The following is a 27992-nucleotide window of genomic DNA, read 5'->3' on the forward strand; positions in this document are numbered from 1 at the left end:
TCCCAGTCTTGATGCTGGTCACTGTTTGCATTTTTACCATATGGCGTGGGACATTCAGCCCTATGGCTGGTCGATGCTGTTTATCGGAGCATCCCCATTCATGGAATCATAGCTACACAGCACAGAAACAGGCCCACCGACCCAACATGTAGATACCAGTCAAGGGGTAGTCCAATTGCCAACATTTGGCCCATAACCCTCTGAACCTTTCCTATCCATGTAACTGTCTAAATGTATTTTAAACCTTGTAACAGTTCCAGTCTCTCCCACTTCCTGTGGTAGCTCATTCTATTTACTCACCACCTGCTAAAAAAATTGCCAGTCATTTTTTCTGTAACTTATTCTCCCCTTTGGGCGGCTCAGTGACGCAACGGTAGAGTTGCTGCCCTACATCGGCAGAGCCCCAGGTTCGATCGTGACCATGGGTGCTGTCTGTACGGAGTTTGTACGTTCTCCCTGTGACCTGCGTGGGTTTCCTCCGGGTGTTCCAGTTTCCTCCCACACTACAAAGATTCGCAAGTTTGTAGGTTAATTGGCTTCTGTAAATTGTCCCTGATGTGTGGGCTAGAACTAGTGTATGGGTGATCGACGGTTGGCGTGGACTCGATGGGCCGAAGGACCTGTTTCCGTGCAGTACTTCTAAAACTATAAAACTAAAACACATTCCCATCAACTCCCACTCACCCACGACGAGGGGATATCTGCAGTCGCAAATTAAACTACCAACCCACCTCTCTTTGGGATGTCAATGGTCACCTCCCCATCTCATTATCAATCTCAAAGTGGCAACAACCATCTGACTCGACGAAAGGTTTAGAGGCATACAGACCGGTGATGGGCAAATGCGAGACGTTTAGATGGGGCATCTTGATCAGCATGGACGAGTTGGGCTGAAGGGCCTGTTTCTGTGCTGTATGGCTCTAGAACTCTAACCCATGTCTCGAGACATCTTCCAACTCCCAGAAATACCATGATTGTATGCTGACTTTCCCTGGATTCCTTGTCCAATTCGCCCAATCAACTTCACCAGTGCCAAAGGGCATTTGCATCTGAGATCCCCACATTCCCTCCCCCCCCCTCAAACTCATCATCCTGCCATGGATCTGCCATCATGGGCCTGAGGTCACCACCACCGACCGCTCTTCCCCATCCTGTCCCTCATGTGACACCCGCCCCCCCCCCCCCCCCAAACCACTCCCATTCACCTCTTTCCTGGACCCCCTTCTATCCTGTCCCCAGAGCAGGATCACCATTAACCCACCCACCATCCCCACTCACACCAGCACCATACAACTCTTCACATACCCCCCAGTCTAGTTCCTCCCCCCCCCCCCCATCATCTCCTCACCCCCCGCCTCACAAGTCACTGCAATCAAAATGTTTTATTCAAGCTACAAGTAAGTGCACGTTACATTGATCAATAGCAGAACCATTTTTCTGCTGAAATCCTCTCATTTCTATAGGACCTTTTACTTCTCTCTCAGGATCTAGCATAGTGCTTTCCAGCAAATTCAATGGGTTTTTTTGTAGTGTGTTCACAGTTACAATATTAGGATACAACAGCTATTTGAAGCTCCTGGAAAAATGAACTAGTAATGCTGACGGAGCGGTATTGGTCCCGGGTCACCGAGACAAATGCTTATGTTTATCTTCAACATACGTCATGGCCGCAAGGCAGGATAGCCTTAGCTCAAGGTCATATGTTCAAGGCGGCACCTCTGACAGCGCACCACCCCCTCAGCACTGCTCTGGTGAATTGGATTGGGGTCTCGTACTGGAAGGCCTGGCGTGGGACTTGAACCCACCAGCTTCAGGAACCTGATGGGAGGATCTGCCTGGGATCCACTCAGGCACTGCAGTCTGAGACCAGATTCTTTCAACAAAAGATAAATGTGGCTTTTGATCAGATTAATCCGCAATACTACTTAAAAATATATTACGGCTGCTGGGACCGTAAAGTCCGAACATTCAAAAGAGAGCGAGGGCACGAAAGAGCGAAGGAATGAAAGGGGAGGGAAAGCGAGAGAAAAAGTGGGATGAAAAAGCGAGAGAGAAGGAGGAAGAGAGCAAGAGGGAGAAAGGGAGAGATAAAGCGAGAGGGAGAAAGGGGGAAAGAAAGTGAGAGAGAAAACAGGAGAAAAAGTGAGAGAGAAAAAGAGGCAGAGAAAAAGAGGCAGAGATTCTTTTATAAAGCATTGAATAAGATTGCAGAAACTCAACCTGAACTGAAGTAAGATTGGGTCGGGGCATCCTGCTACCTTTGATGCTGGATAGAAATATTTCATGTGAAACTTGCTGAAAAAGAAAACAAAAAAACCCAGTAAAAATCCAAAGGAAAAAATAAATTTCCTACAGAAATTTCCAGCCAGCCAACAAATGTTTGCGTTACAATTAAAGATGAAATTAATATAAAATCTCAGCAAACTGGGTGTGCGGCCAGACTCGGACATAAAAGAGACGATTATTAGTCTTGAGCTCAAAGTTTAGAAAGGTCACGTGGAGAATGTGCTGGAAAATCTGACGTTACAGCCTGGCAGGCCATTTGATCCACGATCCTCGACTGGTGTTTGCTCCTTCAATCAATCTTTAAATGGAATGTGATTACGTTCTGTGGCGGTCTGATAGGATGTTCTACACAAGGGTTATTTTGTTAAGTGGCTTCTTAGTGAAGGTAGGTTATGTTAAGCAGCTTGTTTAATCAGTTTTCCATCGAGCCTGATGACTCCCGATCCCATAAATCTGACGCTGATTCTGTGCGGTTGTCAGGACAATTGGGTCGATTACCATGCGAAGTAAAACTGGAGGAAAGAAATGCAGAGTTAGAAAGTGTTGTTCTCCATCCACAAAGTATAAAGAGCACCCTAAAGGGCCTGTCCCACTTTCACAACCTAATTCACGACCTCTGCCGAGTTTGCCCTTGACTCATACTCGCTGCATGGTCGTCACGAGGTCGTAGGAGGTCGTAGCTAGGTCGTGATGCTGGTCATAGGTACTCGTGGCATCATGTAGGTCGGGGCGATTTTTCAACATGATGAAAAATGTCCACGAGTAAAACAGGTCGTGAATTAGGTCGTGAAAGTGTTACAGGCCCTTAAAGCAAAATCATCCAGAGACCTCTAATCTGAAATTAGCTAAGGGTCAGTATTAAGTTGTTAGATGTCATAGAAAGCATAATGCTTAATAAAAGGTACACAAAAATGCTGGAGAAACTCAGTGGGTGCAGCAGCATCTATGGAGCGAAGGAGATAGGTAACGTTTCGGGCCGAAACCCTTCTTCAGACTGATCTATGCTTAATAAATCTCCACGTTCATAAGACAGAGGAGCAGAATTAGGCCATTCAGCCCATCAAGTGTATTCCACCATTCAATGATGGTTGATCTACTCTCCCCTCTCAACCCCATTCTCCTGCCTTCTCCCTGTAACCTTTGTCACCCTTACTAATCAAGAACCTCTGCTTTCAAAATACCCAATGATTTGGCCTCCACATCCATCTGTGGCAAGAAATTCCACCGATTCACCACCCTCTGATTAAAGATATTCCTCCTCATCTCCATCTCCAGAAGACCAGGGTCAGGTTGCCCCGGGAAACCAGGGTGGAGATAACTGGACCTTGCCAAAGATGTTTGCCTCACCCGCACATCTCGCCCCAAACATCTTCTCATTAATAAATGTAGATGAAAAATATTCATTGGGGACCTCACCCACATCACCAGGCTCCACATAGATGACCCCTTTGATCTCTCGCTCCACCTGGCAACCCTGATTTACAACACAGATACCTGGAATGGACAGTTTGTGTTATGAGGAAATTATGGACCGACTACACTTAGTGAAGGTTGGTTATGTGCAAGAAATAGCCAATAGTTCAAGCCATCACTGCCATTCAATATGATCATGCTTGATTATCTAAAATCAGTACCCCGTTCCTGCTTCCCCCCCCCTGTATCCCTTGATTCATTTAGCTCTAATAGAAATGAAGTAGAATAAAACTTGGGATTAACATAGGATTAGTGTAAACGGGAGGTTGTTGGTCTATGCAGACTCAGAAGGATGAAGGGTCTGTTATGGTGCAACATCGCTCTAAATCAAGACACTAAATCCTATTTAACAGCCTTTCCAGGTGCGACAGGGGTTCACATGCAGTTCCTCCAACCTCTGTTGCATTTGGAGCTCTCTGTGTGTCCTCCTCTGCATCAGTGAGACCAGGCGCAGACTAGGCGACCACTTCACTGTACACGTGCACTCTATCCACCAGGGGGTCAGTTGGAGCTCCTGGCAGCGAGCTACTTCAATTCCCCGTCCCAACCTGGCCATCCTGGGCCTCTTCCATTGTCAGAATAAGGCACATGCAAGCTAGAGGAACAGCACCTCACAGTAGATTACAACTCGACAGTACGCCGACAATCCAATTGGTGACTACCCTGGTTTTATCCACGTTAATTAATCGGATCAGTGTAGGATAGTGTCAGTGGGTGCATGGTGTTTGGATTCAATGGGCTGAAGGACCCGTTTCTGTGCTCTGTGACTGCGTGACTACCCTGTTTGACTATCCTCCATTCACTGCATTTTTAAAAACAATGACTCTGCTTCTATTGAGGGAGGTTGCTATTGTTTCCATTTTCGCTCTATCCGTTTTCGGAGTAAACTATAACTATTTGCTGCAATCCTCGTTTACACACCCTGCTCTGACCCCACCCAACTCTTTAGTATTTTATATATATATATATATATATATATATCGCTTCAGACTCACCTTCATTACTATGGAAACCAGTGTTCCTAGGATGAGAAACCCAATGAGCTGCAGTTTCTTGCCCTCTCCCTGTTTTGCCAGCAGCCACAAAAGCCACTTCATCTTGGAGTCAGTGGCCGGCGCGTACCGGATATTGTTCGCCTTTTCCATGCCCAGCGACTTTAACACACAAGCTCGGCGATGGCTGAACGTGTCGAAGCTGTGTTTGCCGTGATATGCCCCAAAGCCACTCTTACCTGCAAAGAGGAGCACATTGTACAGACCCAGATAGTACGACCATCCCATTGAAACTCAACCTCACTTTGGGAGCATCCCGAGCTACATTTGGCTCATAACCTTGATCTTTTCCTCTCCAGGAACCTGTCCAAATGTCTTACAGACACTACGTGTGGCAAGTTAATGGCAAAGTCCCTTAACGGCATTGATCCACAGAGGGACCTTGGAGCCCAAGTGCGTAGCTTCCTGAACATCGCCAGTAGATGGTGTGGTAAAGAAGGCATATGGTACCTTCATCAGTCCGGGGCACTGAGTAAAAGAGTGATGTTCCAGCTTTATGAGGCTTGGGTTAGGCTGTATTTGGAGTAGTATGCGCAGTTCTGGTCACCCCATTACAGGAAGCATGTGGAGGCTTTGGAAAGGGTGCGAAAGAGGTTTACTAGAATGCTGCCTGGACCCGATAGAAGTATATCAAATTATTAGTGGGGTAGAAAGGAGAGACAGAACCTTTTGCCCAGTGTGAAAATGTCAAAGACACGAGTGCGTAGCATTAAGGAGAGAGGGACAAAGTTTAAAGAAGATGCGCGGGGCAAGTTTTTTCTTACAGAGAGTGGTTGGTTCCTGGTACATGCTGCCAGGGGTAGTGGTGAAAGCAGATGTGATAGTGGCGATAAAGAGGCTTTTAGGCGCAGGATATGCTGGGAATGGAGGGATGTGCTGCCATTGTGCTGCCCTTCACTTTCCCTTCCACAGCGCATGGTTCATTCGAAGCTGGTCGGCAGGGCAGACAGGAACCCAAATAAGACCCCTGAAACTCACCCACGCCCCCGAATGGGAGTGCAGCGATAGAGTAATGGATGAGGCAGTCGTTGGCTGTTACTCCACCGCTGGAAGTCATCCTGATCATCTTCTGAATCAGCTGCAGAGAGAGACACACACACACACACACATAACAACCCAATTACAACATGTAGTCAAACCCCAATAATCAGGCACACTCAGCATCTCGACAGTGCAGATTGTCAAGTATTCGTTTGTGTAGGAAAAAACTGCGGATGGTGGTTTAAAACATAGATAGACAAAAAACAAAATGCTGGAGTAACTCAGCGGGACAGGCAGCGTCTCTGGAGAGAATGAATGGGTGACGTTTCGGGTCGAGACCCTTCTTCAGACTGAACGTTGCAGGAAAGGGAAACGAGAGATATATATAGACGATGATGTAGGTTTAGAACAAAGAATGAAAGATAGGCAAAAAAGTAACGATGATAAAGGCAACATGCCAATGTTAGCTGTTTGTTGGGTGAAAACGATAAGTTGGTGCGACTTGGGTGGGGAGGGATAGAGAGAGAGGGAATGCCGGGGCTACCTGAAGTTAGAGAATTCAATATTCATACCACTGGGCTGTAAGTGTCAGCAAGGCAAAGGAGATAGTGATAGACTTCAGGAAGTGAAGTGGTACATATACCCCAGGATTTATTGATAGCGCTAAATGAAGTACCTTGGTGTAAATATCACCAGCAACCTGTCCTGGGCTGGCCGTACCGACAGCACATCAACGATTCTACTTCCTTAGAAGGCTACGGAAGTTTGGCATGTCCCTAAAAACTCTCAGCAACTTCTACAGAAGCGCTGTAGAAAGTATCTTATCGCGATGGTCCACAGCGTGAGAGGGTTGACGCATCACAGCGTAATCAAGCACGAGTCTCACCCCAGTCATTCCCTCTTCTCCCCTCTCCCATCAGATGTGTGAAAACGCATGCCTCCAGATTGAGGAACAAGTTTCTTCCCCGCTATCATCAGGCAACTGAATCATCCTATCACCAGGTAGACAAAAGTGCTGGAGAAACTCAGCGGGTGCAGCAGCATCTATGGAGCGAAGGAAATAGGCAACGTTTCGGCCCGAAACGTTGCCTATTTCCTTCGCTCCATAAATGCTGCTGCACCCGCTGAGTTTCTCCAGCACTTTTGTCTACCTTCGATTTTCCAGCACCTGCAGTTCCTTCTTAAATCCATCCTATCACCAACTGGAGAGCAGTCCTGAGCTACCATCTACCTCATTGGAGACCCTCGTACTATCTTTAATCGGATTTGACTGGACTTTATCTTGTGTTATACATTATTCCCTTTATCCTGTATCTGTACACTGTGGACGGCTCGGTTGTAATCATATATAGTTCCCTTGGCACCATCACTGTGGGAGCTCACCCATTCACCTGGATTCAGGCAGTGTGTGTGTCCCCTGTCCATCCCAGCAGTGATCAGGACCAGGTGCTTAATAATGCCCCTGTCCCACTTAGGAAACCTGAACGGAAACCTCTGGAGACTATGCGCCCCACCCAAGGTTTCCGTGCGGTTCCCGGAGGTTTTTGTCAGTCTCCCTACCTGCTTCCACTACCTGCAACCTCCGGCAACCACCTGCAACCTCCAGCAGCAAAGTCTCCAAAGGTTTCCGTTCAGGTTTCCGAAGTGGGACAGGGCCATTTACCTGATCCTTTCCCTGCCATGCCCCACGAAGACCCAGTGGGACTGAACTCTGCTTAGTTAGCGCAATGAATTAACGTCGAGGCCCTTCCCTGGTTAATCTCCATCAGGCCCTCATGCCATCAACCGTCTTCTAAATTCCAGTCCTCCCACTTCATGTGACACTGCACAAGGTGATCACCCACAGATGGTAAAACAGCATCTTTCACAGAGAAAAATACTTCACAGACCCTTGCTAAAGAGGTGTTGGGGCGGAAAGAGAACGTTTGCTCAGAGATCGGAGAATCTGGAAAGAAGGGAGAGATGGAGATGTTTAGAGGGGAAATTGCAGAGGTTGGGAGCTGGAGGCTGTGAATGGTGGAGCGATGACATTCAGGGATACACGAGAGACCAGAGATCCCGGAGGGTTGTGGGCTTGGAGGATGTTTTAACCGGGAAAACGTGGAAGAGTTGCGAGCATTGATTATCTCTGGGCAGAGTGAGTCCAAGCACGGGCGTGGGTGGAAACAGCGAGCCTCACCTTCTTGTTGTGGGAGAAGACGTACAGAGCCAGAGGCTTGTCGCGCCGGCTGATGAAGGCGATGGCCTCGTCCACGCCATTGACCGTGACGATGGGCAGCACCGGCCCAAAGATCTCCTCCTGCATGATCCTGGAGTCGGGATCCACATCCGTCACAATGGTGGGAGCTGAGCGAGGGAAGGAGAGACGGGAAGGATCATCAACAGAGTGAGGCGTTGGCCAGTTAGTCACAGGCCTGCCGGCTTTGTGTCCCTGCTCTCTGCCCATCGGCTGTGGGCCCAGTCCCTGCACTTCTCCACTCAGCACCTCCCCGTGCAGCTCGTGTCAGTTCATAAGTTCATTAGTTACAGGAGCGGAATTCATCCATTCGGCCCATCAGGTTTATTCAATCATGGCTGATTTATCTCTCCCTCCTAACCCCATTCTCCTGCCTTCTCCCCAAAACCCCTGGCAGCCGTACAAATGAAGAACTAGTTGTAAGACCGGCAGGCAGGCAGGCGACTGGAATGGGTCAGGGTCGGGCATGGGGACAACCAGGACCACCCCTCCCTCCCTCCCTCCCTCCACGCAAACCCCTGACCACAGTCACCAGGGCAAGGGCTGCCCCGGCCCATGGGTTGAGGGAGGGATGAGGTACCGTTGCTGTGTCCCACCTCACCGCTTCCTCCCGCTGCCTCCAACTCCGTGCCCCTCCCCTTACCTGGTCCACGGCCCAGACCACCCTTACCCAGCACCCACCCAGCTGTCCCAAACCTGGACCTGAGCCCGTCCCAGTCACACTCACGGCCAAGAGAAAGACCCTACGGCCATTACTTTACTCCTGCTGGTGAAATAAGGGCAGGAGAACTGGTCCTTGATTCCTCTACTCTTTGTAGACGACTCTGTGCATCTACACCATCATTCCTCTCTTCCCTTTCTCCTGTTCTCCTTTCCCCCACTCTCTTCTCCCCATCCCCTACCCTCTTCTCTCTCTCCCACACTCTCTCTTTCTCCCCTCTCTCCCCCTCTCCCCATACTTGCTCTCTCCTCCCCTCTCCTCGTCTTCATTCCCCTCTCATCCCCTTTTCTCTCTACCTCCCTGTGGGGGGGAAGCAGAGAAAGTCATGGAATGCGGGAAGGAAAACAGCAGGAATTATTTCTGGAACAGTTCCGAGCCAGGACAGTGACCTCAGCAGCATCTTGCTAGTCAGTGTGTGAACTAGTTTGGTTTATTTTTAGTTTTAGAGATACAGCGCGGAAACAGGCCCTTCGGCCCACCAAGTCCTTACCAACTACCGATCCCTGCACACTAACACTATCCTACACACGCTAGGGACAATTTGCAATTATACCAAGCCAATTAACTTACAAACCTGCACGTCTTTGGAGTGTGGGAGGAAACAGTGTTCACGGGGAAAATGTACAAACTCTGAACAGACAAGTTCCCGTAGTCAGGATCGAACTCGGGTCTCTGCAGCTGTGAGGCAGTGACTCTTCTACTGCGCTACTGTGTACTGAACGGTTATCTACTTGGTGCAGGCAGCACACATCATCCCACTGCGGTACTCTACTCCCAATGGTATATTGTGTGACAGTACAGACAATGGTTGTATTACCTCCCACAGATGCTGCACGTACCTATGTAGAGATCCTCTTCGTTGTTTTTACCACCATACACCACATTCGCTCCCTCCAGCAAAGACATAATTCTCTTAAAATGGCGCTGGTTGACAATTCGCCCGTAGTCCGGGGATTTCTGGGGATCGGATCCGTAAAATTCCTGGAACAGAACGAAACAGGCAGATGAAGACGACAGGTAGGCACAGAAAGCTGGAGTAACTCAGCGGGACAGGCAGCATCTCCGGTGAGAAAGAATGGGTAACTTTTCGGGTGGAGACCCTTCTTCAGACTGAGTGAGTCTCAGTGTAAGACAGCATTTTGGGTCTATCTTTGGTGTAAACCAGCACCTTTTTTTATATCACCGATTTGTATGAGACACTGGTGAGTTTATGGATGACATTAAAGTGGGTGGTGTTGTGGATAGGTGTCGACAATTACAGCGGGATCTTGAACAGTTGGGCAAGTGGGCTGAGCAACGGTTGATGGAGCTTAATGCTGATAAGTGTGAGGTGCTGCATTTTGGGGAGTCATGCCAGAGCAGGACTTCATAGCGAATGGCAGAGACCTGGGGGGTTTTGTGCAGCAGAGGGATGTAGGATTGCAGGTACATATTTGCCCGATAGTAGCGCCATAGGTAGGCTTTCGTGAAACATAGACATAGAAACATAGAAAATAGGTGCAGGAGTAGGCCATTCGGCCCTTCGAGCCTGCACCGCCATTCAATATGATCATGGCTGATCATCCAACTCAGTATCCTGTTCCTGCCTTCTCTCTATACCCCCCTGATCCTTTTAGCCACAAGGGCCACATCTAACTCCCTCTTAAATATAGCCAATGAACTGGCCTCAACTACCTTCTCCGGCAGAGAATTCCAGAGATTCACCACTCTGTGTGAAAAATGTTTTCCTCATCTCGGTCCTAAAAGATCTCCCCCTTATCCTTAAACTATGACCCCTTGTTCTGGACTTCCCCAACATCGGGAACAATCTTCCTGCATCGAGCCTGTCCAACCCCTTAAGAATTTTGTAAGTTTCTATAAGATCCCCCCTCAATCTTCTAAATTCTAGCGAGTACAAACCGAGTCTATCCAGTCTTTCTTCATATGAAAGTCCTGACATCCCAGGAATCAGTCTGGTGAACCTTCTCTGTATTCCCTCTATGGCAAGAATGTCTTTCCTCAGATTAGGAGACCAAAACTGTACGCAATACTCCAGGTGTGGTCTCAGCAAGACCCTGTACAACTGCAGTAGAACCTCCCTGCTCTTATACTCAAATCCTTTTGCTATGAAAGGAAGACTTTCATCAGTCAGGGCATTGAGAACAGAAGTTGGAAAGATATGTTACAGTTGTACAAGATGTTGCTGAAGCCACATTTGGAGTATTGTGTTATGTTTTGGTCACCCTGCCATAGGAAAAATGTTGTTAAGCTGGAAGGAATGCAGAGAAGATTTACGAGGATGTTGGCAAGACTTGAGGGCCTGAGCTACAGGGGGAGGTTGGGCAGGCTGGGACATTATTCTTTGGTGTGCAGGAAGATGAATGGTGATCAAATAGAGGTGTGTAAATAACAACTTCCTCCTTCCATTCTTCTGAGGAACAGCCAGTACTGGGAGGGAACCCCGGGTGAAATACTTACTGGACACGGGGATCTGGTCAGAAACTGAATTTGGATCCCAAAAAGAATCCTGCACAAGATGAAAGGCAGAAAGCGCCCACCACACCCGAGCTGGTCTCTCCATTTCAGGCACTGATCGGCCTGCTGTGCCCTTCAGCACAACCTCCTCCTTCTTTGTACTCACAGCAATAGTGTCGCCGATCTTCTTCACCACTTGGTCTTGGATGCTTTTATTGCACAGGATGTAGTCGGGGGCGATGCAGGTTTGGCCACAGTTGGTGTATCGCCCCCACGCTATACGTCTGGAAAGGACAAACCAGTTGTTCACAAGCGGCCAAAAGTGACACACTGAATGTTTAACTGATGCTGTTCACCCCCCTTCTCTTTGACCGACATTTTAGTTTAGAGATACAGCGTGGAAACAGGCTCTTCGGCCTACCAAGTCCACGCTGACCATCGATCACCCGTTCACGCTAGATTTTATTTTACTTTGCTTTTGTGATACAGTGCTGAAACAGGCCCTTCAGCCAACCGAGTCCAGGCCGACCAGCAATCCCTGAACACTAACACTATCCAACACACACTAGGGACAATTTACAATTTTACTAGGCCAATTAACCTACAAATCTGTACATCTTTGAAGTTTGGGAGGAAACCTGAGCACCCGGAGAAAACCCATGCAAGACATGGGGAGAACATACAAACTCCATACAGACAGTACCCGTGGTCAGGATCGAATCCGAGTCGCTGGCGCTGTAAGGCAGCAACTCCACCTCTACGCTGTAAGACTGCGCCACCGTGTCGCTTGAGGCATGTTATATGTTATCGCCAAATCTGAGGAAGGACATTATTGCCATAGAGGGAGTGCAGAGACGGTTCACCAGACTGATTCCTGGGATGTCAGGACTGTCTTATGAAGAAAGACTGGATAGACTTGGTTTATACTGTCTAGAATTTAGGAGATTGAGAGGGGATCTTATAGAAACTTACAAAATTCTTAAGGGGTTGGACAGGCTAGATGCAGGAAGATTGTTCCCGATGTTGGGGAAGTCCAGGACAAGGGGTCACAGCTTAAGGATAAGGGGGAAATCCTTTAAAACCGAGATGAGGAGAACTTTTTTCACACAGAGAGTGGTGAATCTCTGGAACTCTCTGCCACAGAGGGTAGTTGAGGCCAGTTCATTGGCTATATTTAAGAGGGAGTTAGATGTGGCCCTTGTGGCCAAGGGGATCAGAGGGTATGGAGAGAAGGCAGGTACGGGATACTGAGTTGGATGATCAACCATGATCATATTGAATGGCGGTGCAGTCTCGAAGGGCCGAATGGCCTACTCCTGCACCTAATTTCTATGTTTCTATGTTTCTATCGCACTTCCGCATGGTACACTAGAGGGAATTCACAGAAGCCAATTAACCTGTAAACCTGCACGTCTTTGGAGTGTGGGAGGAAACCACAGCACCTGGAGAAAACCCACGCAATCACAGGGAGAAACCCAGAAGACCCCGAGACCTGGGTTCGATCCTGACTATGGATGCTGTCTGTGTGGAGTTTGCACGGGTAGCACCCGTCGTTAGGATCGAACCCAGGTCTCTGGCGCTGCGCCAATGTGCCGCCCTATTTTTTATAGTCTCTTCGGCCCACCAAGTTTACGCCGACTATCGATCACCAGCTCACACTAGCTTTTGTTTTTGATTTTTCATTTAGCGATATGGTGGAAACAGGCACATCAAGCTTGATACAATCTTCTTCGAAAGGACATCAGGGCATCCAACACACCCACTCGCTGGGAGAGAGCAGACACTGCAGCTATTTCTCAGGATCACCACTTTCCCCACCGCCTCCACTTTGTGGTAGTGATGAGAACACAGAAACAGGAGGTTAGTTTGCTTCTGTTAATTGTCCATAAGAGTGTGTAGGATAGAACCAGTGCATGGGTCTCGTGTGGTCTGGGTGGGGCAAAGGGCCTGTTTCCACTCTGTATCTCTAAACCAAACTAAACTAATCCAAAGACTAATGTAAGTGGGTAGTCTTGATGGGCCGAAGGGACTGTTTAAAAAAAAGAGCGGCATAGTGACGCAGCAGTAAACCTGCTGCCTTGCAGCAAGAATCTAAGAAACAGGCCCTTCGGCCCACCACGGGCATGCTAACCATCAAGTATCTATCCACCACCACCTGGTCCATAGTCATTTGGTCACGTTATTGTAGTGCGCTTCTAGATACTTCTCCACCAATGCCTCTCGCAGCCACCCGGGCAGTGCCCCAGTGTGGAGAGCAGTGCCCCCTTGCCAGGGTAACGTGCCCATTTTTTTTTTCGGGGTAACGTCCGCGCCCAGATGGTATTAGAGCGGGACTACACGCTGTCCACGGGCACCCTGGGGGATTTGCGGGACCGCTGGGCACCACGGGGAATGGAATGCATCCTTAATAAGGATGGGGAAATAGTAATTAAAGAATATTTGTTTTACTTGTACTATGGTGGTGGGTTTTGTTTTAAATCAGTTAGTATTGTACATATTATTGTAAATAATTGAATAATTTATTTTCGTTTTGTTTTTTAAAGTGTGGAGAGCAGCTCCCCAAAGCTGCAGTCCCAAGATGGCCACCAACCTGCAGGCAACGTCCAGATCGCAGTCGGTGTCCACATAGCACGGGCTCTTGCCGCCGAGCTCCAGGGTGACGGGCGTCAGGTGCTTGGCAGCAGCCTCCATGACGATCCTGCCGACAGCAGTGCTGCCCGTGTACAGGATGTGGTCGAAGGGGTGCTTCAACAGCTCCGTGGCCACTTCTGCTCCTCCAGTGATCACTGGGTACGTGTCCTTGAGGAAGGAAGGCAGGCTCAGATTTCGTTCAACATGCCTGCCACCCAAAGCCCGATTACCATCCCATTCCTCCCAACGAGAATGCGCATGGCATGATTCACACAGAGGGTGGTGGGTGTATGGAGTGAGCTGCCAGAGGAGGGAGATTAGGCAGAGGTGCTATAACAGCATTTAAAAGATATTTGGACAGGTACATGGATAGGAAAGGTTTAGATGGATATGGGCCAAACGCAGGCAGGTGAGCCTAGCATAAATGGGGCATCTTGGTTGGAAGCAGTAAGTCAGGCCGAAGGGCCTCTTTTCGTGCTGTATGACTGTATGATTAATACGTTTGCAGATAACACTAAAGCAGATGGTATTGTAGACTGTGAACATGGTCATCAAAAATGACAGCAGGATTTTAATCAGCTGGGCTAGTGAGCTGAGGAATGGCATGTGCGAGGTGTTGCTAAAGTTTTAGGAAGCTAAACCAGGTTCAAAGCTTACAGTGAATGGCAGGCCCCTGGGTAGTGTTGTTAAGCACAGGGATCTAGGAGTACAGGTCGATGGTTCCTGTAGGTGGCATCACAGGTAGATAGGGTGGTAAATAAAGTAGGCTTTTGGTACATAGACCTTCCTTAGTCAGGATGTAGAGCGTAGAGGTGCGGACATTATATTACAGTTGTACAAGATGTTGGCGATGCCGCACTTGCAGTTTTGTGTTCAGTTTTGGTCGCCTTGCTGTTGGAAGGATAGCATTAAACTGGAGAGAATACAGAACAGATTTACGAGGATGTTTTTGCAGGACACATGGGTCTGAGCTATAGGGAGAGGTTAGACAGGCCAGAGCTTTATTCCTTAGAGTGCAGGAGCCTGAGGGGTGATTGTATAGAGGTTCATAAAATCATGAGTGTAACAAATAGCGTAAATGTACAATCTTTTACACAGAATAGGAGAATCAAGAACCAGAGGACATAGGTTTAAGGTGAGAGAGAAAAGATTTTATAGGAACCCGAGGGTCAGCTTTTTCATTTTTGTATATGGAACAAGCTCCCAGAGGAGGCAATTGAGGCAGATACTATAACATTTAAAAGCTACTTGGACAAGAAACTTGCATAGGAAAAGTTTAGAAGGCCAAATATGGACAAATGGGACCAGCAACATCTTGGTTGGCATGGACAAGTTGGGCCGAAGGATCTATTTTTGTGCCGTATGACCCTATGCCTCTATAACTACAGAGCTCCATTAGAAAAAAAACATTGAGGCCATCAAATCTCCAATCATGCAGTGATAGTATTCTGGAACATACTGCCCGTGGAAGTGGGGAAAGAAAATCAACCAGGGTTTTCGAAGGGGAAATAGGTATGCATTTGGGACAGTAATCTGTAAGGCTGTGAGGAATAAGCAAGGAAAGGGGTTGGCAGGATTGCACTGCTAGCTGGAGCCACTGGTGGGCCAAATGGTTTTAGTTTAGTTTAGAGATACAGTGTGGAAACGGGTCCTTTGGTCCACCGAGTCTACGCCGACCAACGATCACCCCGTACACTAGCACTATCCTACTCACTTAGGACAATTTACAACTTTTTACCAAAGCAAATTAACCTACAAACCTGTACGTCTTTGGAGTGTGGGAGGAAACTAGAGCACCTGGTGAAAACCCACGCAGGTCATGGGGAGAATGTACAAACTCACTGTCTATCTCTGGCACATCACCCTCTAATGCCCAACCCAACAGCATCCATCCCTGGACTGATGACGGTGCTGGGCCTGTACTCACTGGAGTTTAGAAGAAGGGGGGGGGGGGGGGGGGGGGGGGGAACGAACCTCATTCAAAAGTATGGAATAGTGAAAAGCTTGGATAGTGTGGATGTGGAGAGGATGTTTTCACAAGTTGGAGAGTCTAGGACTAGAGGTCACAGCCTCAGAATTAAAGGACGTTCTTTTAGGAAGGAGATGAGGAGGAATTTCTTTAGTCAGAGGGTGGTGAATCTGTAGAATTTTTTGCCTCAGAACGCTGTGGAGGTAAAGTTAGTGGATATATTTAAGGCAGAGATAGTGAGATTCATGATTAGTACGGATGTCAGAGGTTATGGGGAGAAGGCAGGAGAATGGAGTTAGGAGGGTTAGATAGACCAGCCATGATTGAATGGTGGAGTAGACAGATGGGCTGAATGGCCTAATTCTGCTCCTATCACTTATGATCTTCTTGCCACACTTTGCCGGGGATGGAGGTTCGTGAGTGGCAGGACTTGCTCCTCCTGTGAGCGGTCAGCCAGGGCGCTGGTGAGGGACGGATTGTCCCGGCTGCTGAGTGCATTTGGCCCGTCATCAGTGCGGTGCCCTGACCCAGCCACACTCACCTTGTCCAGGTACTGAGGGAGGAGCTGGGCCAGGAGCTCTGCCGTGTTCCCACTCACTTCCGACGGCTTCACCACCGCCGCATTTCCTGGGAACGGGAATGGAACATTAAGTATTACACGGGGTTTACGGCATCATATCTGGCCATTCGGCCCCACCGGGCCATGCTGGCGTTGCTGCTCCACCCAAGCCCCCTCCCACACGTCCTTCTTTTACCTCCTCCAGCCACTGTTCCCCGAGATTCTGCTTAAGGCATCACTTCCATCCACCCCAACACTCCCAGCGGTGGGGAGCTCCACATTCCCACCACTCTCTGCACTTCTCCTGAATTCCCCAATGGAGTTTTCAGGGACTGTCTTGTATTTGGGTCTAGCTTTAGTCCACACAACAAGCGGGTAAACCTCTACCCCCATTCTAAAGACCAGGGCGGCACAGTAACGCGGCTGGTAGTGCCGCTGCCTCACAGCACCAGAGAACCAGGTTTTATACTGATCTCGGAATTTATCTATCTGGAGTTTGCACGTCCTCCTTGTGACCCCCTGTTTTTCCACCGGGATCCTCTGAAACATGTGGGTTTGTGGGTTAATTGGACTCTGTCAAACCGCCTCAAGTGTGTAGAGTGTGGATGAGAAAATGGGATAACATGGTGTTATCGAGCACTGGTGTGAGCATGGTGGGCTAAAGGGTCTATCTCCATGCTGTATCTAAACCTCCATTAGGAACCTCCTTCACCTGTCTCGTCTCCCTCCACACAATGAACACGTTTACTTTCCTTTCTCCCTCCGACCCTCCCAAAGACAATCTCCTCGCTCTCTCGTGCATTTACCAAGCTCTGTCCTGACCCGGTTCAGCTGATAACCACGCGGAACTGAACCAGACTCAGCCAGGGGACCACAAACCAGACATGGAGCTTCCAGCTGAAGTCACCAGGTTCACTAAAGCTGAAGAACGTTCATGGATGAGAAATGGCTGTAGGCTATTCCAAACTCATCCGAGTGATGTCTCTAACGTCAAGTAACTATCTAGTGATATCTAAACTCTTCCACGGTAAACATTCTGAATAAACCTCAATATATTTCTCTCTACTGACCTGTCTGGGAGTTTGTGCGTAACATTTATTAACATCTATCATTTATTTTGAATTGACATCCTCTGGTTTGAGTCTCCGGGTGAAATAGACGTGTCCACAGTGTACTGAGACAAACAAGGCTGTCTCTCTGCTCAACCTCTGCGCCACTGCAGAAGTGCGGACATGACACTGGGGTTCGGGAGGGGGAGGTGTAGCCTCGGGAATAAGCCACGGTTCCTACTCCTGATCCCCATCCTGGTCGGAGTTCCCAGATCCCGGTTGAGTGCTGGTGAGTGAGCCGGCATTCCCAGGGGATGGCAGCTCCACACGTGGGTGGAACGGCCCCACAGCCCACTCTCTTCCCGCCGGAGAGCCCAGGACGTTGGTCTCTGGAGCACCCAGCACCGCGGTCCCAACACGGAACGTCACCTCCTGGACCAAAGACTGACACAACTGCAGAATTTCTACGGAAGTTAAGACTGAAACCCCGGGCAGGACAGAGAAGACGCTTCACTCCTCATCGAGGGTAATGTTACGGGTGAGGAAATAAAGGGGAACATACCTGCCGCGATGGCCCCAACTAACGGCTGCAGCACCAGGGCCAATGGGTAGTTCCAGGCCCCAATGATAAGAACCACACCAAGAGGCTCGCGGTGAATGTACACAGTGTCCATCATGGTCATCATGTTCTTCGACACGTGCTCTGGCTCCATCCAGTCGTGCAGCTTGTTCAGGGCCAACGTGATCTCGCCCACTATTCCCGCCATTTCATAAATTTGCACCGCAAAATCATTCTGCAAATTCACAGAGGAAGGGAGTCACTTACAAGAGAGTTCTCCACTCAGCCGCAGTGTCCTAGTCCTTACACCCGGACCTGGTGACCAATCCCTCCACCAGAGTTACTCCTCTACAGAGATTAAGATGCATGAGGTTCACAGCAACTTGGTCAATTGGATTCAGGCCTGGCTCGCTCATGGAAGGCAGAGGGTCGTGGTGGGAAGCTGTTATTCAGGCTGGAGGTCTGAAACCAGTGAACCTCTGCAGGGAAGATAGACACAAAATGCTGGAGTAACCCAGCGGGACAGGCCATCCTCTCTGGATGGAAGGAATAGGTGCCGTTTCGGGCATGACTTGAGGAGTTTCCAAAATGGAGCAGATTTGATACCTCTAATTTCAAGTAACCCTTGCATTCCCTCGCTCTCCGTCCCTCTGAAGTTCAGTCTGAAGAAAGGGTCTCGACCTGAAAAGTCGCCCATTCCTTCTCTCCAGAGATGCTGCCCGTCCCGCTGCGTTACTCCAGCATTTTGTGTCTATCTTCGGTGTAAACCAGCATCTGCAGTTCCTTCCTACACACAACCATTGCAGGGATCTGTGCTGGGACCCCTGTTACTAATGATTACGTATAAATGACTTGGAAGTAAATGCAAATAGGTTAGTTAGTAAGTTTGCAGACAGCACTAATATTGGTGGAGTTGCTGACAGTGACGAAGGCTACCAAAATATACATCAACTACAGAAATACATGGAAAAATGTCAGTTGGAGTGTGATCCGAGCAAGGTTTTGCACTTTGGGAGGTCGAACGCAAGGGGAATGTATACAATTAACAGCATTGATGTACAGAGGGATTTTGGAGTCCAGGTCCATAGCTCCGTGAAAGTGGCAACTCAAGTAGATAGAGTGTAGAAGAAGACATACAGTATGTTCGCCTTCATCTGTTGAGTCATTGAGTACATTGGCTTGATAAAAATGTTAAATTGTCCAAGTTGGCGATATGCAGAGCACTGTCCAACCGGCCACAAAATTCGGACGGTTCAGGTGTCGGAAACTCCAGACGCAGATTTATAGGACTTTGGTTAGGTTGCTTTTGGAGTACTGCGTGCAGTTCTGGTCGCTCAATTACAGGAAGGATGTGGAGGCTTTGGAGAGGGCATGGAAGAAGCTCGCCAGAATGCTGACCGGATTATGTGGTATTAACTCCAAGGAGAGGTTGGACAAACTTGGATTGTTTTCTCTGGAATGCCAGAGGTCAGGAAGAGACCTGACAGAAATATATAACATTACAGTCGGCATAGATAGGATAGACAGTCAGAACCTTTCTCCCAGGGTGGAATTGTCAAGCAGAGCTTTAAGGTGAGAGGGGCAAAGTTTAAAGGAGATGTGCAGGGCAAGTTTTTTTTTAACGAACTGGGAGATAGTGCCTGGAACACGCTGCCTGGGGAAGTGGTGGAGGCAGATATGATAGCGATCTTTAAGAAGCTTTTAGATAGGCACATGGACATGCAGGGAATGGAGAGACATGAATCAGATGCAGGCAGACGATACTAATTTATCGTGGTGTCATGTTCGGCATAGACATTGTGGGCCGAAGGTCCTGTTGTTACATCTAACCAACCAATTGTTACATCTAACCAACCAATATTCCCTGATAGTTAATCTTCTCACCATACTGCAACACCTCCTGGGAGATTTTCTTTTCTTTTAAAATCTTTTTATTGTTTTTTTTTTCAAAAAAACAAACAAAAATAAAACATAAAAAGCAGAGCAAAAAGAATAACGATAAACATAACAATGGTATTGATACATAGGGATCAGGATTACATTAATAACAGGTATAACCTAATATGAGACCAGTGTCAAAATACACAATGAATATCGACCTCCCGCTCTCTATGTAAATATAGTTAAATCTTTAAAAGGAAACTTTTAAATGTAGAAAAAAAAACACAAAGATAAAAAGACAAAAAGAAAAAGAAAAAAGGACAAAACAAAACCCCCCTAAACTAAAGAGAGAAAAAAAATGATTTTTTTTTTTGATTTTTTTTTAAACAGCCCTCAAGACACCTCCAGCTTTCTGGGGAGCTTTAATTTTTCCTCAATAACTTCCCGTGCGGATGGTCAAATGCCTTCCTGAAACCTGGAAAGGCAGATGGTTGTGGATTGAAATCTCACTCCAGAGAGATGAGCGGCCCCCAAGAAACACGAGTTAGGGGGGGAGGAGGAGGCAGGCCGCACTGTCAGAAACGCCATATTTTGAGCACAACATTTAAATAAGACCCCATCTGCTCTCTTGGTGGATGTAAAAGATCCCTCCTCCACGAAGCAGAGAGGTTGCATTCCCTGAAGGTAGCGAGTCAGGCAGCCAGCGTGTGGAAGAAGGCATTCGGCATGTTTGCCTTCTTTGGTGGGAAGGCTATGGAGCACAAATATTTGGGACAAGCTGTTGGTGAGACCACACTTGGAATTCTGTGCTCATCTAACTATAGGAAGGATGTCATTAAGTTGGAAAGGGGGCAGAAGAGATCCATCATAATGTTACCTGGGGTGTGTGCTGAGTTATAGGGAGAGGTTGGATAGGCTGCCACTTTTTTCTTTGGAGCGTAGAAGGCTGAAGGGTGACCTTATTGATGCATTAAAAAAAATCATGAGGGCCATGGATAACGTGGATGCTCATAGTCTGGTCCCAAGTGTAGAGAAGTCTATAACTAGAGGGCACGGGCTTAAGGTGAGAGGGGAGAGTTTTAAGAGGGACCTCAGCGGCAACTTTTTCAATCAGAGAATAGCTCGTATCTAAAATGAGCTGCCGGAGGAAGCTATAGCAGGTGCAATTAGAACTTTGAAAAAACATTAGGACACATATATGGATAGGAAGGGTTTAGAGGGATGCGGGCCAAATGCTGGCTAATGGGACTAGCTCAGAATGTAGGGACAAGGAGGGCTGAAGGGCGTGTTACCGTGCTGTATAGATCTATGACTATTCCTTCACCAGGTGGCGCTGAGGTAGAGTTGCTGCCTTACAGAACCAGAGACCCTTGTTCCATCCTGACAATGGGTGCTGTCTGTAGGGAGTTTGTACGTTCTCCCTGTGACCACATGGGTTTTCTCCGGGTGCTCCAGTTTCCTCCCACATTCCAAAGACATACAGGCTCCTGTAAATTGTCCCTGGTGCGTAGAATAGAAGTAGTGTACGGGGTGATCGCTGGTCAGTGCAGTGGGCCTATGGGCCTGTTTCTGCGCTGTATCTCTAAGCTAAACTAAACTAAAACTAAGCCAACATGGCTCCTTTAAGCAGTCAGTATAAGAAGGTTCATAAAAGTTGGTTGTGCACCATTTGACACAACTACCCTGGCAGGAACAGTCCAGAGAACAGGAAGAAATGATAGAGGATGTGGGAGTGGATGGGTCTGTGTGTCCATTCAGAACTCCTGCTATTGGAAAGATGCCATGAAGCTGGAAAGAGTGCACAGAAGATTAACGAGGACATTGTCAGGACACGAGCAACTGAGCTACGGGGAGGGGGGTGGGGAGGGGTGTGGGGATGGGAGGGGGGGGGTGGGGGTGGGGGGATGGGAGGGGGATGGGGATGGGAGGGGGATGGGGAGATGGAGGATGGTGGGGGGGGTGGGAGTGGAGGGGGGTGCTTGCTAAGATTCAAATCGCGTATGGTGAACTTTATTCCCAACCTTGTGCAGGTCCTTCTGCAGCGCCTCCGAGAATAGATCCTTCCTCTCCGTCAGCATCTTCTCCATAGCCCTCAGCTGCTGCAGGCGGAATTCCAGCGGGCGGGTTTTGCCCAGGTTGTAGGCAGCTCGAGCACCGGCCACCGCGGTCTTTACCCGGTCCATGATGGGCCTCAGCTCACAAGATGTCTCCTTGGTGATTCCAATGACACGGGGCAAGTCCTGGACAAAATCTGAACAGAGGACAAGATGTTCCTTAGATTCCGTCGCAAACTTGTGTGACAATACAGGAAGTAGCAAACGTATATAACTAGCTCATGTAACAAATCACTTCTTGAACCAAGAACGAGTAAAACACCCACTTGTTGGCCTTTAACACATTCACATGCCTCCACCACACATTTATATGTCTCTGCTTCACACATTTACAAGTCTCCTTACAGACACCAATGCTATGGCCCTACTCTCTCAGCAAATGCTATGTTTGTGCTGAAAGAGCAACATGTAAAGATTCGCCGATCCAGTCAACTCATCCCTCATTTATCAGGGAATAAACTAAACTGTGTGTAAAAACATATATACATATTTTAAGCTCAAACCATGACAAAGCTCTGCAAGAGGAGCAGACTCTGTCAGAATGGAGAAGTTGGTACAAATATAAATTCACCAGCTGTCAGTTCTTCACCAGCTCAGCACTAATTCCATGTCGAGGCTTGTGGGAGTGATAAGTCAGGGTGGCGTCACGGGCAGCCACAGAGACTGAGAGAAAGACAATAGATACAAGGGAAAACCCTGTTGCCATGGTCAAGGGAAGGCAGGCCCATCAGGCAAACAGAAGTGAATGCTGTCGACTTTGTGAGGTGATTTAGACAATCCGTCCCTTCCACCCCAAGCCTATTCCAGTCCTCTGGAAAGTGAGCAAAGTCCTGATCGTTAATCTATACCTGGCTCTTCCTCCACCCCTCCCTCTGACTTAGTCTGTTCCAGCCAGTGTTTGACAGAAGCACAACACATTCCCTTTGTTACCTATTGAACCTTGATCTCCACGTCTCCATGTTTCTGACATTAGTTTTAGCTTAGTTTATTATTGTCACGTGGGCTGCGGGACGGTGAGAGGCCGTTTGTTTGCGTGCTATGCGGTCAGAGAAAGGCTGCACCGTTCCTTGATTATCGTTGCCTTTTGCATATCTTCCATTCATTTGTCCTAATCTGTTTTCCTTTCCCCCGACTCTCAGTCTGAAGAAGGGTCTCGACCTAAAACGTCACCTATTCCATTTCTCCAGAGATGCTGCCCGACTCCAGCTTTTTGCACCCGCTACAATTCGCATACCGTCCAAACAGATCCACGGATGATGCGGTCTCCCGGGATCTGCACACCACTCTCTCTCACCTTGACAGCTACGTGAGGATGCTGTTCATAGACTTCAGTTCAGCCTTCAACACGATAGTCCCCACCAGACTTGCTGAGAAGCTGCTGGAATTGGGGCTCAACACCCCCCTGTGTGCCTGGGTCCTGGACTTTCGCACCGCCAGGCCCCAGGTAGTCAAGATGGGAGGGAATACATCAAAGTCCCTCACCCTTAGCACAGGATCGCCCCAGGGTTGTGTCCTCAGCCCCCTATTGTACACTCATGACTGTGTGGCTAGGTTCAGCTCTATAATCAAGTTTGCTGATGACACTGTGGTGGTGGGCCTGATCTCAGACAACGATGAGAAGGCCTACCGGGAGGAGGTGGCTGATCTGGCATTCTGGTGTCAAGACAACAGCCTCCTCTTGAATTTCAAAAAAACGAAGGAGCTGATCGTGGACTTTAGGAGGGCACAACATCTGAGGACTACACATCATTGAAGATAAATGGGGATACTGTGGATAGGGTGAGTTGCTTTAAATACCTGGGAGTCCACATCTCAGAGGATCCGACATGGACATCACACGCTGCCTAACTGGCAAGTAAGGCAAGGCAACACCTTCACCACCTCAGGCAATTGAGGAAATTCAGAGTGTCTCTGAGGATACTCCAGTGCTTCTACTCAGCGGCTGTGGAAAGCATCTTGTCCGGAAACATCACAATTTGGTTTGGGAACTGCTCTGCCCAGGACAAGAAAGCTCTGCAGAGAGTAGTGCGTTCAGCCGAACGCACTGTGGGACCTTCACTCGCCCCCCCTGCAGGAACTATACATCAGAAGGTGCAAATCCAGGGCCAACAAGATCATTGGAGCACCCCTTCCACCCCAGCAACAGACTGTTCCAGCTGCTATGGTCAGGCAAACGCCTCCGTTGCCATGCTGTGAAAACGGAGACGATGAGAACGAGCTTCTTCCCACAGGCCATTAGGACTGTAAACTCCTATCTCACCAGTGACTAACTTACTGTACCCGTTTACTGTTGTGTGGTGTCTATTTAAAATTGCTGTTTTTTCTCTGTTTTCCTCCCACAAATATGTAATATGTGAATATGGGATCCTGTTCCAATCTGTTTTGTACGGTTTTATTGCACAATCCGCAAGAATTGCCACTTTTCATTTCACTGCACATCTCGTTACGTATGTGACGAATAAACTTGACTTGGCTAGTCGTGGGGGTGGGGGATTGGGAGTGGGGGTGGGCTCACAAGTAAAATAGCTTGGGACCCCTCTTCATCTAAATCCGGCCGTGCTGTGACCTGTCACGTGACAATAAAGTATTCAATTCAACCTACACATACCCCACCAAGACTGAGATAAACTTGCAGAACTTGTTTCTTCATGTAAGTAGAAAACTAACAAGTGCCATCGGCTGATCACCAGCAGTGATCATTGCGTTCAAAGAAACTGCACAAGGCCCTACCCAGAGTATAAAAGGCCAAGGCGAAAGCAGGTTGTATACATTATTATCGTGCAAGCAAAACGAAAACCGTGTCAAATTAATTTGCATCTGGTATTGCAGCAGGCAGTAAAGAAAGCGAATGGCATGTTGGCTTTCATAGCAAGAGGATTTGAGTATAGGAGCAGGGAGGTTCTACTGCAGTTGTATAGGGTCTTGGTGAGACCACACCTGGAGTATTGCGTGCAGTTTTGGTCTCCAAATCTGAGGAAGGACATTATTGCCATAGAGGGAGTGCAGAGAAGGTTCACCAGACTGATTCCTGGGATGTCAGGACTGTCTTATGAAGAAAGACTGGATAGACTTGGTTTATACTCTCTAGAGTTTAGGAGATTGAGAGGGGATCTTATAGAAACTTACAAAATTCTTAAGGGGTTGGACAGGCTAGATGCAGGAAGATTGTTTCCGATGTTGGGGAAGTCCAGGACAAGGGGTCACAGCTTAAGGATAAGGGGGAAATCCTTTAAAACCGAGATGAGGAGAGAACTTTTTTCACACAGAGAGTGGTGAATCTCTGGAACTCTCTGCCACAGAAGGTAGTTGAGGCCAGTTCATTGGGCTATATTTAAGAGGGAGTTAGATGTGGCCCTTGTGGCCAAGGGGATCAGAGGGTATGGAGAAAAGGCAGGTACGGGATACTGAGTTGGATGATCAGCCATGATCATATTAAATGGCGGTGCAGGCTCGAAGGGCCCGAATGGCCTACTCCTGCACCTAATTTCTATGTTTCTATGTTTCTATTTGCATTTGAGCAAATATAGATGGGTTAGGCACTAGTGCTGAAGTGACTCATCGGGTCAGGCACTACCTAATTGATTGATTGTAAAACACAGCATGGAAACAGGTCCTTCGGCCCACTGAGTCCATGCGGACCATCAATCACCCGTTCATTCTATTTCTATGTTATCCCACTTTCTCACCCACTCCCCAACACTAGGGGCAGTTATTTTTACAGGGGCAAATTTCACCTAAAAACCTGCATGTCCTTGGGGTGTGTTACCCCAGTAACTTTTCACATTTTTGTTTATCAAGAATCTACCCACCACTGCTCCAAATATACTACAAGATATGCTTCAAAAGTGAGAGAGTTCTGAAAACTCACTCAAAGAAACTCTTTAGTCAGATATTTTTAAGGCGGAGATTGAGAGATTCTTGATTAGTACAGGTGTCAGGGGTTATGGGGAGAAGGCAGGAGATTAGGGTTAGGAGGAAGAGATAGATCAGCCATGAGTAAATGGCGAGTAGATTTGATGGGCCAAATGGCCTAAATCTGCCCCTATAACTTATGAACTCATGAAATGTTTTTACTTGCTTCAACGGGCAACCCTATTTTTAAACAGAAATGCAATTTTACAGGGTTGAACCTTCTGAATTTTGTAGTCGACAGGGCAGTACTCTGCATATCGCCAACAATTTTTTGTCAAGCCAATTAACCTACAAACCTGTAGGTCTTTGTTGTGTGGGAGGAAAGCGAAGATCTCGGAGAGGACATACAAACTCCATACAGACAGCACCCGTAGTCGGGATCGAACCTGGGTCACTGACGCTGCATTTTTGCTGTAAGTCAGTAACTCTACCGCTGTGCCACCGAGACGGGTGGTTGAACTCATGCCCTTCATTCCAGTCCGCAGTGTTGCCTGTCCATCAACACTGTACCAGTAGGTTACACAGAAAAGCTGGAGAAACTCAGCGGGTGCAGCAGCATCTAGATCTAGATGCTGCTGCACCCGCTGAGTTTCTCCAGCTTTTCTGTGTAACCTCCGATTCTCCAGCATCTGCAGTTCCCTCTTAAACACTGTACCAGTAGTCAGTCCGGCCTACTTTGGGTTTTGGTCTCTATAACTAAGGAAGGGTGTACTTACGTCGGAGACAGTGCAGAGATGTTTCAGTGGGTTGATTCCGGTGACAACGTGGTCAGTGTCTGCAGAGGCTGAGCGTTGGAGAGAGCTGGAGCTGAGAAAATAGAGGGAGGGGTATTAGTGAAGTGTACAAGATTCTCGGCTGGACTGACAAGTGACAGGGCGGATGTTGACAGGGTGTTTGCCCTGTCGGTGGGATAGAGAATTAGGGGGCGTTGTTTTAGGATAATAAGTCAGCTGGGGGTGCCCCTCCCCTCCTCCTTCCTCCCTCCTCCTTCCTTCCTCCTCTCCGTCTGTCTCCCTCTCCTCCCCCTCCCTCCCCCCTCTCTCCCCCCCTCTCCTCTCCTCCCTCTCCTCTCCCTCCTCTCCCTCTCCCTCCTCTCCTCTCCTCCTCTCCCCCTCCTCTCCCTCCCTCCTCTCCCTCCTCTCCTCTCCCTCCTCTCTCCTCTCCCCTCTCCTCTCCTCTCCCTCCTCCTCTCCTCTCCCTCCTCTCTCTCCTCCTCCTCTCCTCTCCCTCCCTCCTCTCCCTCTCTCCCTCCTCTCTCTCCTCTCTCCTCTCCTCTCCTCTCCTTCTCCTCCCTCCTCCTCTCCCCTCTCCCTCCCTCTCCTCCTCCTCTCCTCCTCTCCTCTCCTCTCCCTCCTCTCCTCTCCTCTCCCTCCTCCCTCTCCTCTCCTCCTCCCTCCCTCCTCCTCTCCTCTCCTCTCTCTCCCTCCTCTCCTCTCTCCTCTCCTCTCCTCTCCCTCTCCCTCCTCTCCCTCCCTCTCCTCCCCTCCCTCCCCCTCTCCCCTCCTCCTCTCCTCTCCCTCTCTCCCCTCCCCCTCCCTCCGTTCCCCCTCTCTCCCTCTCCCTCCCTCTCCCTCCTCTCTCCTTCTCTCCTCTCTCCCTCTCCCTCTCCCTCCTCTCCCCTCTCCCTCCCTCCCTCCTCTCCTCTCCTCCCCCCTCTCCCCTTCTCCCTCCCTCTCTCCTTCCCCCTCCTCCCTCCCCCTCCTCTCCCCCTCCCTCCCCTCCCTCTCTCCCTCTCCCCCCCTCTCCTCTCCCCCTCCTCCCCCTCCTTCCCCCCTCCTCTCCCTCCTCTCCCTCTCCCTCTCCCTCTCCCTCTCTCTCTCACCTGCAGTCGGAGCGGCGCCGGTGGCCGGGACGGGATGAGACTGACAGACGGACGCGACTCGAAACGCGAGCGTCGCTGCTCACCGAACCCAGCCCGGCTGTTTACAAATACACAGTCGTCTGTTTTTGAGATTAAATCCAAGCAACTCCAGGTACAAACAAAGCAAGCTCGCCTCCTCCTCCCCTCTGCCTCACTCTGCCTGCCCCCCACTGTTTTCTCTCCACCCCAGTGATGAGAACAGAGACTAGGGTTCAAATTCCAGGCTGATGCTCCCATTACACAGGTGGATGAGA

At 48.8% G+C, this 27992-nt stretch overlaps 1 protein-coding gene across 2 annotated transcripts; it reads right to left on the minus strand.

Moving 5' to 3' along the window:
- Positions 1–1366: 1366 nt before the first annotated feature.
- Positions 1367–27868, minus strand: LOC129710558 (aldehyde dehydrogenase family 3 member A2-like). Of its 2 annotated transcripts, XM_055657634.1 has the most exons (12): positions 27700–27868; positions 26594–26684; positions 21873–22102; positions 17974–18205; positions 16345–16430; positions 13794–14002; positions 11370–11487; positions 9589–9730; positions 7972–8138; positions 5790–5889; positions 4755–4990; positions 1367–2798 (listed from the first exon to the last, which is right to left on the minus strand). In XM_055657634.1, exons 3-12 carry the CDS (start codon positions 22032–22034, stop codon positions 2781–2783), a joined length of 1470 nt encoding a protein of 489 aa, XP_055513609.1. In that variant the 5' UTR covers positions 22035–22102; positions 26594–26684; positions 27700–27868; the 3' UTR covers positions 1367–2780. The 2 variants fall into 2 exon arrangements, with proteins under 2 accessions (XP_055513609.1, XP_055513610.1); XM_055657635.1 differs by lacking the exons at positions 26594–26684; positions 27700–27868 and adding an exon at positions 22537–22576.
- Between the last annotated feature and the right edge of the window lie 124 nt (positions 27869–27992).

The sequence above is a fragment of the Leucoraja erinacea genome, chromosome 28, assembly GCF_028641065.1.
Source record: "Leucoraja erinacea ecotype New England chromosome 28, Leri_hhj_1, whole genome shotgun sequence".
NCBI classification, from domain to species: domain Eukaryota; kingdom Metazoa; phylum Chordata; class Chondrichthyes; order Rajiformes; family Rajidae; genus Leucoraja; species Leucoraja erinaceus.

Bases quoted from the DNA above. Each gene is read 5' to 3' on its own strand.
- LOC129710558 (XM_055657634.1), bottom strand. From the start codon at position 22,034: ATGGACCGGGTAAAGACCGCGGTGGCCGGTGCTCGAGCTGCCTACAAC. The intron at 16,431-17,973 runs GTATGTTCCCCT...TCCCGTTCCCAG, and splicing joins AGTTGGGGCCATCGCGGCAG to GAAATGCGGCGGTGGTGAAG. The intron at 9,731-11,369 runs GTGAGTACAAAG...GTTCTGTTCCAG, and splicing joins AGATCGGCGACACTATTGCT to GAATTTTACGGATCCGATCC.